At 49.8% G+C, this 15,845-nt stretch overlaps 1 protein-coding gene across 2 annotated transcripts; it reads right to left on the bottom strand.

Annotated features, from left to right (window-relative positions):
- Positions 1 to 12,449: 12,449 nt before the first annotated feature.
- LOC136502634 (uncharacterized) lies at positions 12,450 to 14,295 on the bottom strand. 2 transcript variants are annotated; one of them, XM_066497890.1, is made up of 4 exons: positions 14,207 to 14,295; positions 13,912 to 14,127; positions 13,467 to 13,673; positions 12,450 to 12,913 (listed from the first exon to the last, which is right to left on the bottom strand). In XM_066497890.1, the coding sequence occupies exons 1-4, from the start codon at positions 14,210 to 14,212 to the stop codon at positions 12,857 to 12,859; spliced, it is 486 nt and encodes a 161-aa protein (XP_066353987.1). In that variant the 5' UTR covers positions 14,213 to 14,295; the 3' UTR covers positions 12,450 to 12,856. The 2 variants fall into 2 exon arrangements, with proteins under 2 accessions (XP_066353987.1, XP_066353986.1); XM_066497889.1 differs by lacking the exon at positions 12,450 to 12,913 and having other exon boundaries at positions 13,021 to 13,673.
- Positions 14,296 to 15,845: the final 1,550 nt, after the last annotated feature.

Genomic DNA, 15,845 nt, shown 5'->3' with positions numbered 1-15,845 from the left:
TTCACCTAGATACGTCCAAGTGACCCACCCATCAGGCCAAGTCATTAGATGTGAACCCCAGTCCGGAAAGTCCACCTCTATCCTATGCGCCCTTAAAGCCAGTTCAGAATCACAGAAAGAGGAGAAGACAGTTCATGATGTACCTGTGGTCAGAGACTATCCCGATGTATTCCCTAAAGAATTACTGGGTATGCCACCAGACCGTGATGTAGAGTTCATCATTGATCTTTTGCCGGGAACAAGACCCATTGCCAAGAGACCCTATCGCATGTCAATTGATGAACTGGCTGAGCTCAAGAAACAGCTTGATGAGCTCATCTTGAAGGGATATATCAGACCCAGTGCTTCACCCTAGGATCCCCGGTTCTGTTTGTTAAGAAGAAGGATGGCTCAATGAGAATGTGCATTGATTACCGGAACTTGAACGCAGTCACCATCAAGAACAAGTACCCCCTGCCAAGGATTGATGATCTGCTTGATTAGCTTTGAGGTGCCAAGTATTTCTCTAAGATTGATCTCAGATCTGGCTATCATCAGATGAAGATTCGAGAGAGTGACATCCCGAAGACAGCTTTTGTGACTAGGTATGGGCAGTTTGAGTTCACCATGGTGTCCTTTGGACTCACGAACGCTCCCGCCTACTTCATGAACATGATGAATAAGGTTTTCATGGATGATCTGGATAAGTTCATGGTGGTATTCATTGATGACATCCTTGTCTATTCATCCACCGCTGAAGAACACGAACATCATCTGAGAACGGTGCTTGAGAAACTAGCCCAACATCAGCTCTACGCAAAGTTCAGCAAATGCAAATTTTGGCTACAGGAAGTTGCCTTCCTAGGCCATGTACTATCAGTTGAAGGTGTCACAGTTGACCCGGCCAAGATTGAAGCTGTGAAAGAGTGGGATCAACCCCGTAATGTGACAGAAATCAGAAGTTTCTTGGGATTGGCTGGATATTATCGCCGATTCATTGAAAACTTCTCCAAGATAGCCTGTCCAATGACCAACCTTCTGAAGAAGACTAAGGAGTTTGAATGGACGCTCGAGTGCGAACGAGGCTTCCAGGAATTGAAACAGAAGCTTACCACAACTCCTATGCTAGCATTACCTGATATCAGCAAAGATTTCATGGTCTATTGTGACGCATCCCGTCAAGGACTTGGTTGTGTACTGATGCAAGATGGAAGAGTGATAGCATATGCGTCTCGACAGTTGAAAGAGCACGAGAACCATTACCCAACCCATGATCTTGAGTTAGCAGCAGTTGTGCACGCTTTGAAGATCTAGAGGCACTACTTAATAGGCAACAAGTGTGATATCTATACCTATCACAAGAGCTTGAAGTACTTTTTCACTCAGGAAGATCTAAATATGAGGCTACGCCGATGGCTAGAATTGATCAAGGATTATGACCTAGAAATTCACTATCATCCAGAAAAAGCTAATGTAGTCGCAGATGCTCACAGTCACAAGAGTTACTGTCACACCTTGATCACTGAATCCGTACCACCTGAGCTCAAGGAAGAGATTGAAGATTTCTAGCTTGAGGTACTACCGCATGGCTTGTTGAATGAGCTCTGCATACAGTATGATCTCACAGATCGTATCTATCAAGCTCAGAAAAGTTGTGAAGAGATCAAATATCTCCGTGGCCTGATGAAACTAGGCTACAAGACCAACCACCAGGAAGATGAACAAGGAACCATTTGGTTCAAGAACAGAATCTGTGTTCCATCTAACTTGGTACTACGAGAGGAAATTCTATCTGAAGCTCACGATTCCAAGTACTGTATTCACCCTGGAGGTTCAAAGATGTATCCAGACTTGAAGAAACACTTTTGGTGGAAAGGCATGAAGACAGACATTGCAGGACATGTGGCACGATGTGACACCTGCAATAGAGTCAAGGCTGAACATCAAAGGCCTATAGGATTGCTTAAGCCTCTTGACGTTCCCAAGTGGAAATGTGAGAGCATATCCATGGATTTCATAGTTGGATTGCCCCGTTCACAGAAAGGCAATGATTCCATCTGGGTGATTGTTGATCGTTTGACCAAGATTGCTCACTTTGTACCAGTTAAGACCAAGACCAATGCCAAAAAATTAGCAGATCTATATGTTGAGCATATTCTCAGACTGCATGGAGCTCCCTCTAGTATTGTATCTGACCGTGGTCCTCAGTTTGTGTCCCGATTCTGGGAAGCTCTACACAAGTCCATTGGAACCAAACTTGATTTCAGTACCGCTTATCACCCACAGACAAATGGACAGACAGAACGAGTAAATCAGATCTTAGAAGACATGCTCCGCGCTAGTGTACTGAATTATGGCTCTGATTGGGAGAAATGCCTACCCTATACAGAGTTCTCTTACAACAATAGCTACCAAGCCAGTATCAAGATGTCACCATTTGAAGCTTTGTATGGCAGACCTTGTAAGACACCTTTGATGTGGTCTCAACCAGGGGAAAGATCATTCTTTGATTCCGCTAAGATCCAAGATGCAGAAGAAGGAGTTGCTCAAGTGAAAGAGAATTTGAGGATTGCTCAAAGTCGATACAAGAGCTATGCTGACAGAAGAAGAAGAGAACTTGAGTTCAATGTGGGAGACTTCGTCTATCTCAAGGTATCCCCGCTACGTGGAACTGTTAGATTCCATGTGAAAGGAAAGCTTGCTCCTAGATTTGTTGGCCCATACAAGATTTGCAAGAGGATTGGAAAGCTCACCTACAAACTTGAGCTACCTGAGGAATTGGTGGGTGTACATCCCGTATTCCATGTCTCACAGCTACACAAGTGTTTGAGAGTGCCCGATGAAGTAGTTCCAACTGATACACTTGACATTCAAGACACTCTCGAGTATAAAGAACATCCTATCAGAATTCTGGGTAGAGATACCAAAGAGACCCGAAGCAAGACTATTCCTATGTGCAAGATCCAATGGAGCAATCACACAGAAAGAGAAGCAACTTGGGAGAAAGAGTCTGATCTCCGGCTACACTATCCTTATCTTTTCGAAGAGTACGTTACGCTTTAATCTCGGGGACGAGATTCTGTTAAGGGGGTAGGACTGTAACAGCCCAAAAATTTGCAAACACCAAAAATACCAACTATCAAAAAATTTCTAAATAAACCCATGATTGGTGTATGACATGCTAGGAAGCCCACCTAGTTGCCCAAGTAGACCCTATGTTAGTGTTTAGAAGCATATGCATTGTAATCAACATGTGATTGGCTCTTTTTGATTTTATGTGATGTCAATAAAATCAATCAAGACCCATACCTAAAATCAATTAACATGCAATAATATATAACGGTTAACCAAAACTTGTGTAGCCAACCTTTGGCTTTGGACTCCCTAAACCCTAATGACCCTTAGTGGACCCCACTAGGATTATTCATGCTTGGCAATGCATGTATACACTCATAAAAACCCAAGGTATAGTTAGAATGGAAAAGTAGAAATAGAAAAGATTTAGAAAAGAGGAGAAAATGGAAAAGGCCATTTCAGCCAAGAGCAACCGCGCGGCCCAGCCTGATCAGCACAGCTCTTCACGGCTCGCTCTTGCGCAGCAGCCGCAGCCTACCCCACTGCCTAGCCTAGCCCCGCACGTTCGCACATAGGCCAACCCAGTAGAACAACATCCCGGCCCGCTTGCCCTCGCGTCCCAACGACGCCAGCGCCAACGTCGTCGTTTTTTCCCGCGACACTGACAGGAGGGACCCGCTTGTCATCCCCTTCCTCCCTTGGTCCCCCCTTGCCCCCTCTGCTTTTTGTGAAGGCAGAGCAGCCGCGATGCCAGGATGGAATCCTAGGGCTGCCTCGTTCAAACCTAGCCATCCCTGCTCCAACCGACTCTGACGCCCCCTTGGATGGCTGCCACGTCACCGATCCGCGGCGCCTGGAACCCCGTCTAGCCTCGCGCTCACCTGGCGCGCAACGACCGTGGCCATGGATGACACCACCACCTGCCACCCCTGTTCCCTCCTTGTCGAGCCACGGTCTGCGAAATTCGCGAGCACCAAAGCGCCCACGATCGCGCCGCGGCCCCAGAACCCTAGCCCAGCCTCGCTGGAGGCCCTCCGATCGCCCCTCGATCTCCATCCGCCGTTTACCGAGCTCCAAGGATGAGCCCCGCTATAAAACCCCTAGAACCGAGGCCCTATCCCTCTCCTAGCCTTGCGCCGCCACCCGGTGGCAAACCACTTCACACCGAGCCAGAGAAGGGAGAGGGAGGAGGGAGAAGGAGGCTCCGTCGGAGCACCTCTGAAGCCACCGGAGCAGGAGACGATGCCACGATCGACTACAGCAGCACTGCAGTTCTCCCTGCACGGCCACGACTCACCACTGCACTCGCCTCGCCCTGCGCTAGTAGCCTCCTTCGTTCAGCACCTACGGTGAGTGCCCGACTCCCCCTTGCTCGCCGTCGTAGAGCCCACCATGAGCTCCGTCGTGTTTCCCCAACCTGGGGAAGCACAAGGCCGGCTTCGAGCCCTCGGACACATGCGTACACACGTACACAGCTGACCAAGCCAAGCCAAGGCCTTCCCGAGCGTCGAACGCACGGGAACGCCATGCGCGACTGCCCTGACCGCCATTGCCACCGTGGCCAAGACCTTCGCGCGCCATCCCGCGTTCTGGCCATCGCAGAAACGTAGAGGTAGCACAAGCCGGTGAGATAGGGTCGCTTCGGTATAGAATGACGGAAGCCCTTGCCCTTTTGACCGTAGAGCCCTGTTCCGCCGGAACCTTGACCTCATCGGTGTGGACGCGCTCCAGAGCTCCACCATGCCGAGCTCGCCCTCACCACCTCCAGCCGTCTCGCCCATCGAGAGAACGCCATAGGGCTTCGCCTTGACTGTAGTACACCACTCCCGCTAGAAGATGGAGGCAGGAAGGGCCTGGGATCGTCGCTCGCCGCAGCCGCCTTGCTGCCATAGCCACCGTGCCCGCCGTCGTGGTGCTGCCGCTCTGCTGGACCCCGACCATCCTTGTGGCCATGTGTGCGCTCGATGGAGTTTCAGGGAGTGTTTGCACCTCACCGAAGCCCCGTGGTGGCCCCGTACCAGCCTCACCGTCGCTCGCCGCGCCGCCGACCGCCTCGTTGCCCCGTGCCACCGCGCTATTCGTGTCGCCCGCACGAAGCTCCATTCCCTGTCTTGAGCCCCCTTGGACTCGTCGTAACCCCACGGTGCTGGTGCACCCGTCAGCCGCCCTGCCAAGCCGCCGTCGCGTGAGCTCGCCGCCGACGGATCACGACCGAGCGAAATAGAGGATGGGGAAGAGAAGGGGGAGCAGAGGAATGGCGGCCACGCCCTGAGCCTGTCCACCATGAACCTGGAGAGTGGTCCATGGACCCACACACACCCGTCCACCATGAACCGGTCCCACAAATCAGAGCCAGGAGAAGCACCCGCCTGGTGGACTCGCTCCACCGTGAACCTGAGAGACAGGAGGAGAAAGTGAGCCTGGTCCACGATGGACTGAGTCAGTGGTCCATCAGACCCTTGCCTACCGGCGCACCGTGAGCTAGCTCCGTGCACCGAAGCCCGCTGGAGGCCCAACTAGCAACGTGGATGGTGTAACCGAGTGACACGTGTCAGCACGATATTCATTCAGCCCTTTTCCATTTTCAGAAATGGATTTAATCTTCGAAAATTCATAACTAATTCATACGACCTCAGAAAAATATGAAACTAGGACCAAAATTCATCTAAAATTGAGCTCTACGCAATGAACCCATGTTTGAGTGCATTTGGCTCTTTTGAATTTCCATTGCTTCTTTGTGCTATTCTATAGACGTCGCTAACGCGACTGTAATGCGATCGTTTGCAGACTCGGAGGAGAACCAGACGGACGAGGATCATGAGTACCGTGAGGAGTATGGAGACGACTACACTGAAGGTGCCACATCCCACCCAATCTCGTAGCACCTACTACGCATGGCTAATATAGAACTGCTATTGCTTTACTTTACTGTTATAATCATACTATAATAGGACTTGCATGATAGTATGCTTACTTGATGGCCTCTACCTTGACGCAACCTTACCCCTGCATACCCTGCTATTAGGCTAGACACACGCTTACTGCTATATTTCATTTGCTTGTACTTCTACTATGCTTATACTACATTAATGCGTGGTGTTATCTGGGCTATGGGGAGAGTGTTGCGTGTGTGACTTAGGTGTGTGGAGGGTGAGGGTTGTGTCGACCAAGTTGGAGTATGCGACGAGCCTAGGGCAAGTCTTGCCATGGGGTGCTACCTGGGCACCCCTGGAATGGATACCTGTGGTGGGTAAATGGTATATGAGGTGGTCCTGGGTGTGAACCTGTGATAGGAGGAGCCCGGGATGGAGGTGTTGTGGTGGCACGACAAATGGAAACCCTGATGGAGACATTCTGGCTTGGTCATCCCTAAGGACTTACTAGTACTCAGATTCACCGGGAAGCCTTATGTACCACTCGCCCTATATGGTGCGGGACGGTCGGACTACTTGGTAGGATATTGCCACTACTGCTAGGTTGATAGCGGATAGTGTAAGGAGGTACGGGGCGCGGAGGATTTCCCCCACACCCTTCTGAGACTTCATGGAGACCTTGTGGACCCAGCTCATGACTCACAGTTTCAGCCACCCCAGACTAGACTTGGGGTGTACCAGGGCTGAATGGTAGAGTGGCATTATCCTAGGATAGCAAGCGGCCGGAATCAGCCTAGTTGACGACGGTCAGCGAGAAAGGTGGATCTTGTGGTTATGTAAAACCTCTGCAGAGTGTATGGTTGATCGATCAATACATGTGCCGACTTGTCGGCTATGGACCTTTCCTGGGTTTCTCTTAAACTAGATAGTGAGATGAGTCTTTCTCTTCTTCCCCTGTGAGAGAGTGTCGGTCGTAGGCAGGGGCTACGGGCCTTGAGACAGTGCCGAGAGGGAGTTGGCCTGTCGACTGAGCGATGGTATGGTGATTGGTGTGGATGGTGGTATATCGATCCCAGGATCGAAACCTGGCTCAGGAAAGGGAATGGGGTGGAATGGGTGTGGGAATGGTGTTAAAACTTGACCAACTATTATTATACACTTGATATGCTATTACATAGGAAACCCCAGCCTTATAGGTTCCTTTTGAATGTATCCAACTTGCATCCAATTTCCACAAAGCAATGCTCATAGGGTGGGAGTGGCCAGTACAAATCGTACTGATAAATTTTGGCACACAGGTTCTGCTGAGGAGTATAGCTTCGAGGAGTTTGACGGTTGAGGGGTTCGTTCCTACGCTCGAGTTTGGCGATCTTATCTTCAAGTTGTTCTGAATGAATGCTACTTTTAATTCCGCCAACGCGGCGATGTAATAATTTATGTAATTCGGCACTATTTGTACTCTGATTTTATCGTTGTATGGATGTGATATCCGACTGGAATTTGGGTAATATGATCTACAACGGTCTTATTACACTTCGACTCTGTGGATTTCCCTTCGTGGAAATCAGGTCGTTTCAGAAACCACAGACGGGGTGACGATCACACAGACGAGCCGACCCTCGATCGGACCAACGCTACACGCGGGGGCTCAAGGAAAATTTGTCTCGCAAGGAGATAGAATGCACGGTCGTAGAACGATGGCTCAGATCCTAATGAGGGGGTACGTACGAAAACTAAGAATGACGTTTCTAAAATAAGAGACGCTTTCTCCTAATAGTTTCGCTATCCTCTCCTCGATCTTTAGTGACACTCGACCCCAGCAATGATAAGGGGTCAGGTCTCACTCGAGGGCTAATAAGGGTATATATATACCCTTTCTGAAACAATTGTCGTGCCCGACCCCTTCCTCATGTTAAAAAACCTAGTGGCAAAGTTTATGGAAATGAACGACTGAGTAAGGCTGGTCGGACTGCACGAAACCTATGCCCTAGCGGCTACGGCACTCTTGCTCACTAGCGTGATCAGAGTTTGTTCACCCATACCCCGAGCTCTACGGTCTTAACAAACGGAAGGGTCGGAACGTATTAACCCCTTTTCACACATAAAAAGGGAGAAAAAACAAATTTGTTCACACAGAAATAAAAGAATAGACTTGTTCGAACAAAACACAGGGGTCAGAACTTGTTCGATTATTACAAAAATAATCATCCGACCTATTTAACTAACTAGCCCCTCTGAGGGAGAGCTACATCTTCTATCCTGTCCGCCAGGTCCTGTGAAAGGGGAGGCACCACCGCTTCCATCTCCTCCAGCTCGTGGACTTCATAGCCAGGCACATAGCCATGGCTCATTGTCTTCAGGTCGATGCTATCTCCATAATGAGAACGAGCAATCGTGAAGGACTGATTGACCCCGGCATGAAGAGCATTCCTCTTGAGCTAGCGCACCCAAGACATCATCTCGATAGCACGAGCTGTGAGCGAGCTGGTCCCCTCTGACCGCACCACCTGAAGGTCATCGTAGACCACTCCGAGGGCGCTGCTTAGGATACCAAGCTCGTCACTCTTCGCCTGAAGATTCCTCCTCACCTCGGCGAGGTCCACAGCCAGCCCGGTAGAAATGCTCTTAGCCTCCAGCTTCTGTGTCGTCGTGCTTTCGAGCTAGGTCTGGAGGGAGCTAACCTCTGTTGTGCATCATCGCGCTCTTGGTAGGCCTGTTTGTGCTCTTAGAAAGCCTGGTCGCGCTCCTCGCGAGCCATGCCTCATTCTGAGCGGAGCCTCTTCGCGGTTTGGAGCAGCTCATCCTGCTCCTTGCAAAGCCGAACAACCGTCGTGACATCCAAGCTCGCCCTCTTCTCTAGGGCCGTGAGTTTCTCCTCGGCCTACAGCTTTAGATCCCTTTCCTTCTCAACCTTGCCCAGAAGGTCAAGGATCCGCTGGCGGGTCACAGAGTCCCTCTAGAGCAGCTCATCCCTCTTCTTCCTGATCCTAGTGGCTTCTTCTTCATCCTTTCGTGACCTCGCCGACAGGGCCGCGAACGCCTTCTCGGCCTCGTCAGCATCCCGACGGGCCTCGGCCACCTTCTTGGCAAGGGGAGTCAGCTTGGCCACCCTCTGTTGGGCGGCAACAAGCTGAGCGGTCACCTCCCTGTGTAGCCATGCCTCCTCGATGAGGCGGTCCTAGGTCTCCTTCTGTTGATGAAGGAACTGAGACATCCCTCAGCTACGAGCTATGAGGGACTATAGGAAGACGATGATCAGGATACAAAAAATAGAAAAGGAAGATAAAGGCAAGAAGCAGGATGAAACAATACCCGATCGAAGGGAACAACAACGTCGTGCAATGCGCCCGTGGCATGGTTTAGGGCCTCGAGCACGGACACAATCCCCTCATCGAGGCTCTTCCGCTCCATGCTCTCGACGGCATAGTCAAGGGTGAAAAGCATCGATGATAGATCCTATGGATTTGTCCACCGGAGTAGGGGCTCGCCCCGCGCAGGTGAGTCGCTGCCCACCGACGTCAGGGCCAGGGACGACTCCCCACCGGCTCCAAGCGCCACCGACCCCTCTCGCCATGATGTCCCTGCTGAGACGATATCCGCTCCAGCGATGGAAGGGGTTAGCGGTGCGGACGCCGACCCCTTTCCTAGCACCATGACTCTCGGGGACCCCTTGGCCGTGTCCCCTTCCATTCGGTCTATGCCAGGCGTCGTCGCTTGGGCCGCCGATGGCATGGGTCGCGTCGATGCCTTAGGTGTCACTGCGGTTGCGCCTAGCTGTGACCCATCTATCACAGCCATCGCCACCTCCACCTGCGTCGACAGGGTCACGACCGGCTGTGCCGCACCCACCGCGATTGGCAGCCCCATCTGTCTCGCCGTTGATAGCGGTATCACAGCCATCACTGGGTGCTCTACGACCTCCGAAGGCGCCCCTTGAGCCCCCACGTCCGCCCATCCCACCAAGGGAACCGGCGCCACCGTGGGCAGCGCCTGACCGGGCGGCGACACGGTCATACTAGCGCCGCTCCCTCCCAAAATGGGCACGACACCAACCGACGGCGGCCGCCTCAATTGGAGGGCGACACACTTCTTCGGTGCCAGCACCAAAGGATTACGCTGCCTGTCGGCGCTGCAAGGGATGAAAAGCATAAGTCACGACGAAATTAGACTAAAATAGGAAAACATAGAGGACTGATAACTCACCTCAGCGCCGTCGGGCGGCAGATGCATTTGGGGGGTGAACCCCCCGACCCTCGCTCCGCCTCATCGGAAACGAGGCCGTTTCGAGCCTGCCCCCTGCTTCGAGGCAGAGGGGCTCGCTCCCCTTGGCTCTTGGGGCACGACGGCGGAGCCGCTCGCCTCCGCTGTCACCTCAGGCGCGACGGTAGAGCCGCCCACCTTTGTTGGCACCTCAGGCGTGATGGCAGAGCCGCCGGCCTCCCTTGGCTCCCAGGGCAGGCACTGTAGCAACACTGTAGCACGAAGATGGTTTTCTCTCTCCACCTTTTCCGTCTCACTGTAGCGCGTGTACTGTAGCATGCGGGGACAAGCCAGAAAAACGGCTTCTCCGGCTTCGATGAACAGTGCGAGTGTTAGTGAGGGGGGAGGGGAGGAGAGAGAAAACCGGCTTCGTGCTACAGTGTCGGTGTCAGATAAACCGGAGCCGGCAAGAGCCGTGCCAAACGGGGCCTAAATCAAAGAGCCAAATTCTACAGTCAACACGTACATGCCCTCCCAGTTTTTGATACAATTGCATTTACCGAAAATAATAACAATCAGCAGTTTACCTTGGTACCGGCTACAGCATTGCTTAGGCCGATGTCTCCAGAATACTTCGGCCAGATATTTTGCTTAGGGTGATGTCAAAAAAACACATTGGCCAAATATTTTGCTTAGAGCGATGTCCAAAGAACACATTGGCCGGCCAAATATTTTGCTCAGGGCGATATTTATACAACATGCGACCGTAGAACTATCAAGCCGCTTGGATAGTACTTATTCAAATATTTTCCATTGAGAGCTTTAGGCAATTTCTCCCTTTACAAAGATCGCACAAAATATGATTTTTTTACGGACAATCTTTACAACTATATATGGTCCTTCCCAACTCGACGACCATTTACTGAATTTATTATCTTTAATTCAAGAAAAATCATTTCCATACTTAAATCTCCTATCTGAAACGATTTTTCCTGCACCCTTCTATTTTAAGTCTTAGTTACCCTCAATTTCTCCTTTTCAATCTCCCGTAGGGCCATTAATATTTCTTCCAGCACCTCGTCTAGTCTATCCAAAATTAAAGTACTATAATCTACAGCCGACAAAACATTTTGCCTGGCTATTCTAAGAGCTTGTAAATTAATCTCCAGATCCTATCCATATACCAACTCATACGGTGTCAATTGAGTTACTCCATACTTAGATATCCGATGAGCCCACAAAGCTTCCGAAAGCACCTCATGCCACCTTCTCAGGTGCTCTTTAATCTTTTTTTCTTTATAAGCTTAACCAACGTTTTGTTGCTAGATTCGGCTAGTCCATTAGCTTGAGCATATATAATAAGGCGACGAATTCAACAACTTAATTCTAAAAGATTTGGCGAATTTACGAAATTGGTGAGACATAAGAGAAGCACCTTGATCAGAAATTTAAAGTCTGGGGAATACCGAATCTATGAATAATTTATTACAAGACAAAATTATTCACCTCTTTATAAGTCATATTTTTTCAAAAGAATTGCTTTAGTCTATTTAGTAAAATAATCTGTAACTAGTAGGACGAAGCAGGATGTATGTGACCAATAAAATCTAAGCCCCATCTTCTAAATGGTCATGACTTAACAATAGGGTGCAACATAGCAGAGTGCTACCTATATGTCCCTAAACTTTTGACACACTTCACTATATGTCTCCAAACTTTTGACGCGCTTCGCACCACTTATAATATCGATAACATCGTCGGCCAATAATAAAAACTTGCTGCTTTTTAATAATCATCGCATTTTATGAGCCGACTGATGCGTCCCACGTATTCCTTCATGTATGTACTTCACCCATAGCTAGTCTAGACTGACTATTAGAATCCAAACACTTCAAAAGTAATCCATCCAATGTTCGGCTGTATACTTCATCATTTAACAGCTACTCCCCATTCTAAATTATAAATCGCTTTAATTTTTTTGTTCATATATTTTGTTATGTATCTAGACATGTTATTATATCAAAATGCATAGCAAAATAGATGTACCAAAAAAATCAAAATGACTTATAATTTAGAACGAATGGAGTATATATATTTTTAAGCTGTTCGGCTGATGATTTCTGTTTAGCTAATGGTTTCTGCAACTGATAAAATCGCTAAAGCTGATTTGTTGTGAGAAAAAAAATATTGTTTAAAGAGCGAACGGGGCGTTTAAAGGGGCGTTTAAAGCTTGTCGCCGAATAAACTCAAAAGTGCATGCATGTAGATGTACTAGACCACATGACCACAGACAAATCGCGCCCACAGTAAACTCATCAACTACCCATACCATACATACATGACACCAATGTACATATGCGACATCCGGATGGATGGACGGCAGGCATCACGTACTAGCTCTTGCGTTGTCCACAGGGTGCAATATACGGACCTGCACCCCTGCTGTGTCCGACGGATCGAACAAGAGCACGGCCACAGCAAAGCAGGAAGGGTGACGGTGCATGGAGCACAACACAGCAAGGTGCAGTGTGCAGTAGCTAGTGTACGGACTCGCATCCCTGTTTCCGACGTGGTGACTGACGATCATCCAGTGGATGGAATGGTGATGTGGGCTTTTTGGATGGATGCATGTGGTCCGGGTCATCGTCGTCTCTTGTTTCCCTGTGACGCGAAAAAGCTGGAAGAAAGGCTGCTGGTACGGCGGAAGCTCCGGTCGTGTTAGGTCAGGCTCAGGCGACGCAGTTGAGGCCCACGCAGCCCATCCACATGCTCCTCACATGCTTCCTCTGAAAAAGAAACCAGCAAGAGAAAGTACAGCGAGCTTTAAAGTCAACTTGCTTGCTGGGTCTGGAAACTGGAGGATTAGCTAATACAGAAGGTATATCAACTCGAGAATAAGAGGACAAAATATTTCGTTGTCTTTTAATTTTATATATAGTAGCTTGGATCTGATCTAGTAAGCAGTTTACAGGCGGGGTTTTCAGACGCAACGCAACCAGAAAGCAGGAGGATTATACTACTACAGTTTGTTCCTAGTTTCCCTTTACTACTGATGATGAACTGTTATTAAAAAAAAAGCACTATTATATTTTGAAGTGTGCACGATGCATGGATGGATGCACTAGCTAGATTCTAAGTGCAATACTATTATGTTTTGAAGTGGCACATTTACTATTTTGGAGTATTTCTGGATCATTATTTGTACGTGCAATCTGCAGAGGCCGGCTAGCTAAATCCAAAGTGGAGCGCTGAGTCGCTGACCTTATAAAATTATAGTGAAGAGTGTTGAAGCAGCTGAAGAGAGGAGACTACTAGAGGTGGAGAGAGATGGTAGTGTACCCCTTTCTTCTTGCGCAGCATATCGGAAGGCACCTTGTACAGGTCCTCGTCCACGGCCGCCCTAACGACCCGCGGCCTCCTCGGCCTCGCCGCGCGAGACCCGTCGCCAGCCACGAACGGCGGCAACGCCTCCTGCCGCTGCTGCCTCCTGCTCCCGGCTGCCTGAACCTCATTGCGGTGACCGTGACCCTCCATCGTGCTCCGCACCTGACGGAAAAGTGGCGCGTCACACACATCACCATCCATCCATCCGTCCGTTAGACGGTTAGAGAAAGCAACAAAACAAAGGTCAAAGCAGGACGGAGGCACTGTGGTGTGGATGTCTGAGGAGCACACAGCAGAGAGGGAGAGAGGACTGGCATGCACTGCCACAGCCACTGATGGGTAGAGGACTGTGTGAGAGAGATGAGCTCACGGGGAGGCTAGGCTAGGCTAGCAGCAGTACCTTCTTGGCCGGCTTGTGCGGAGGCGGCGATGCGGAGGACCTGAACAGCACCAGCTCGGCGGCGGCGGTGGCGTCGTGGTAGCAGTGGCCACCGGGCCTGACGAGGAGGCCGGCCTGCACCGCGGACTCGAAGTACTGCGTGATGGGCACCTCGTCGTCGCTGTGCTGGTTCCACCTCCCGAACGCCGGGATCTGCCGCCTCCTCCCTCCCCGCCCCTGCTGCGTGTATGTGTTGTCGTGTGATGGTCCTACCAGAGTAAGAACAGATGTGTGTGCTTCTTGGCTAGCAGCTTACCTCCATGAATACTAGCTCGTCGTGAAGAAGCAAAGACAGCGGATGCGTGTGTTCTCCCTGTCCCTTACTTCTCCGTGCCCGTGGAGGAAGACGACGACTCCTACTCCAACTAGACAGGGAAGAGCTAGAAGAGGAGAGCCAAGAGTGACAAGGAGCAATTGTCTGAGCGGAGAAGAAAAGGTCGCTACGGGAAGCAAAGGCGGCTTTCTGGGTGCTTTTTAATGGCTGGCGGAGTCCGTCTAGGTCTGGGTCTGGCTGCGTGCGTCAGCTTCTGCATGCGCCAGGACCATTAACTCGCCCTCGGCATGCATCATTATCAAGCGCAGGGACCGAGAGACGGGCATCGCAGCAGCGTTGGCAGTTGCACTGCTCTCTCTCTCTCTCTGTATGAAACCAGCGATGCTGATGCATTGCGCGTGCTAGCAGAGTACGAGTATACACTGCAGAGATTGGGAAGGAGGGAGGGACTCGGGTGATTTTTTTAAAAAAAATTTAACACTTTTTAAAAACTAATTTTAAATCTAACATTGTCTGTTTTTTTTTAAACTAACAATTTTGGCCGCGCCTGTTACCCTAGCGCGGGCAAATGCCTGTGCTGCGTCATGTATGGTGGCGAGGTAGCGGCCTAACGTAACGACGACCGGAATCACGACCAGTGACGTGGCAGGGCTATGCTGCGCCACCGATCTTGGCGCGGCACTGCCGCGCCACGGAGCATGGCGCGGCAGGGCCAAATAAATATCGCCTGCGAGCCCGCCAGCCCGCCCACACCCCTGCTCGCCCGCCTGTCGCCGCGCATCGCCCGCCGCCAGCCGCACGCGCCCCGCCGCCGCGCAGCGCCCGCGCACGCCCACGCCGTGCCCGGCTACTCCCGCCGCGTAGCGCCTGCGCTACGAACGCCGGCGCATCAAGGTCGCCCGCTCCTAAGGTACCTCCCTCTCGATTTCATGTTATTTTGATTATTATTGTTTTAGGATAATTAGTGATTTAGGATAGTTAGTGATTTAGGATAGTTAGTAATTTAGGATAGTTATGGTTTTATGATTGTTATTGATTTATGATAGTTTGTCAAATTTAGGATAGTTAGTGATTTAGGATAGTTAGGTTAGTGAATTTGTTTGTGATTTACGTAGGTAGTTTTTAGGTTTGAGGTTGTGTGTTCTAGTATAGTTAGGATTTTGGGTTTAGGGATTGATTAGGTATTTATTATTTAGTTTATAGTTAGTTATTTAGTTAGGGATTTTGAGTATAGATACTAGATTACAAATGTCGGTACTTATTAGTGCGTGATACATCGATTTTGATGACTTCATGAAGTTTCGTCAAATGCTTATATTCCTAGTGAAGTTGTTTATGTTACTAGTGCGTGATATGTCTGTTAATGTTACTTTAAATATATACATGTGCTTTCATATTGTGTTCGTATTGCATAACAAGTAGTTCAAATTTTGCAATGCTACATAATGTTAATTTGAATTTTGTTAATTTGAATACTCTAACACTTAGTTTATCAATTTGTAATAGGATGGCCCCTCCCACGCAGCACCCGTTGTACCCCATTCTTGAGGTGGAGTACGACGACCAACACCGAGCACACATCTTGAGTGACAACGACACAGAGGTGGCCTTGCCTACTTTG

This window comes from Miscanthus floridulus, chromosome 14 (assembly GCF_019320115.1).
Source record: "Miscanthus floridulus cultivar M001 chromosome 14, ASM1932011v1, whole genome shotgun sequence".
In the NCBI taxonomy this organism is placed as follows: Eukaryota; Viridiplantae; Streptophyta; class Magnoliopsida; order Poales; family Poaceae; genus Miscanthus; species Miscanthus floridulus.
Note: the sequence above shows the minus strand (reverse complement) of the source record. Positions and strands in the feature narration are given on the sequence as shown.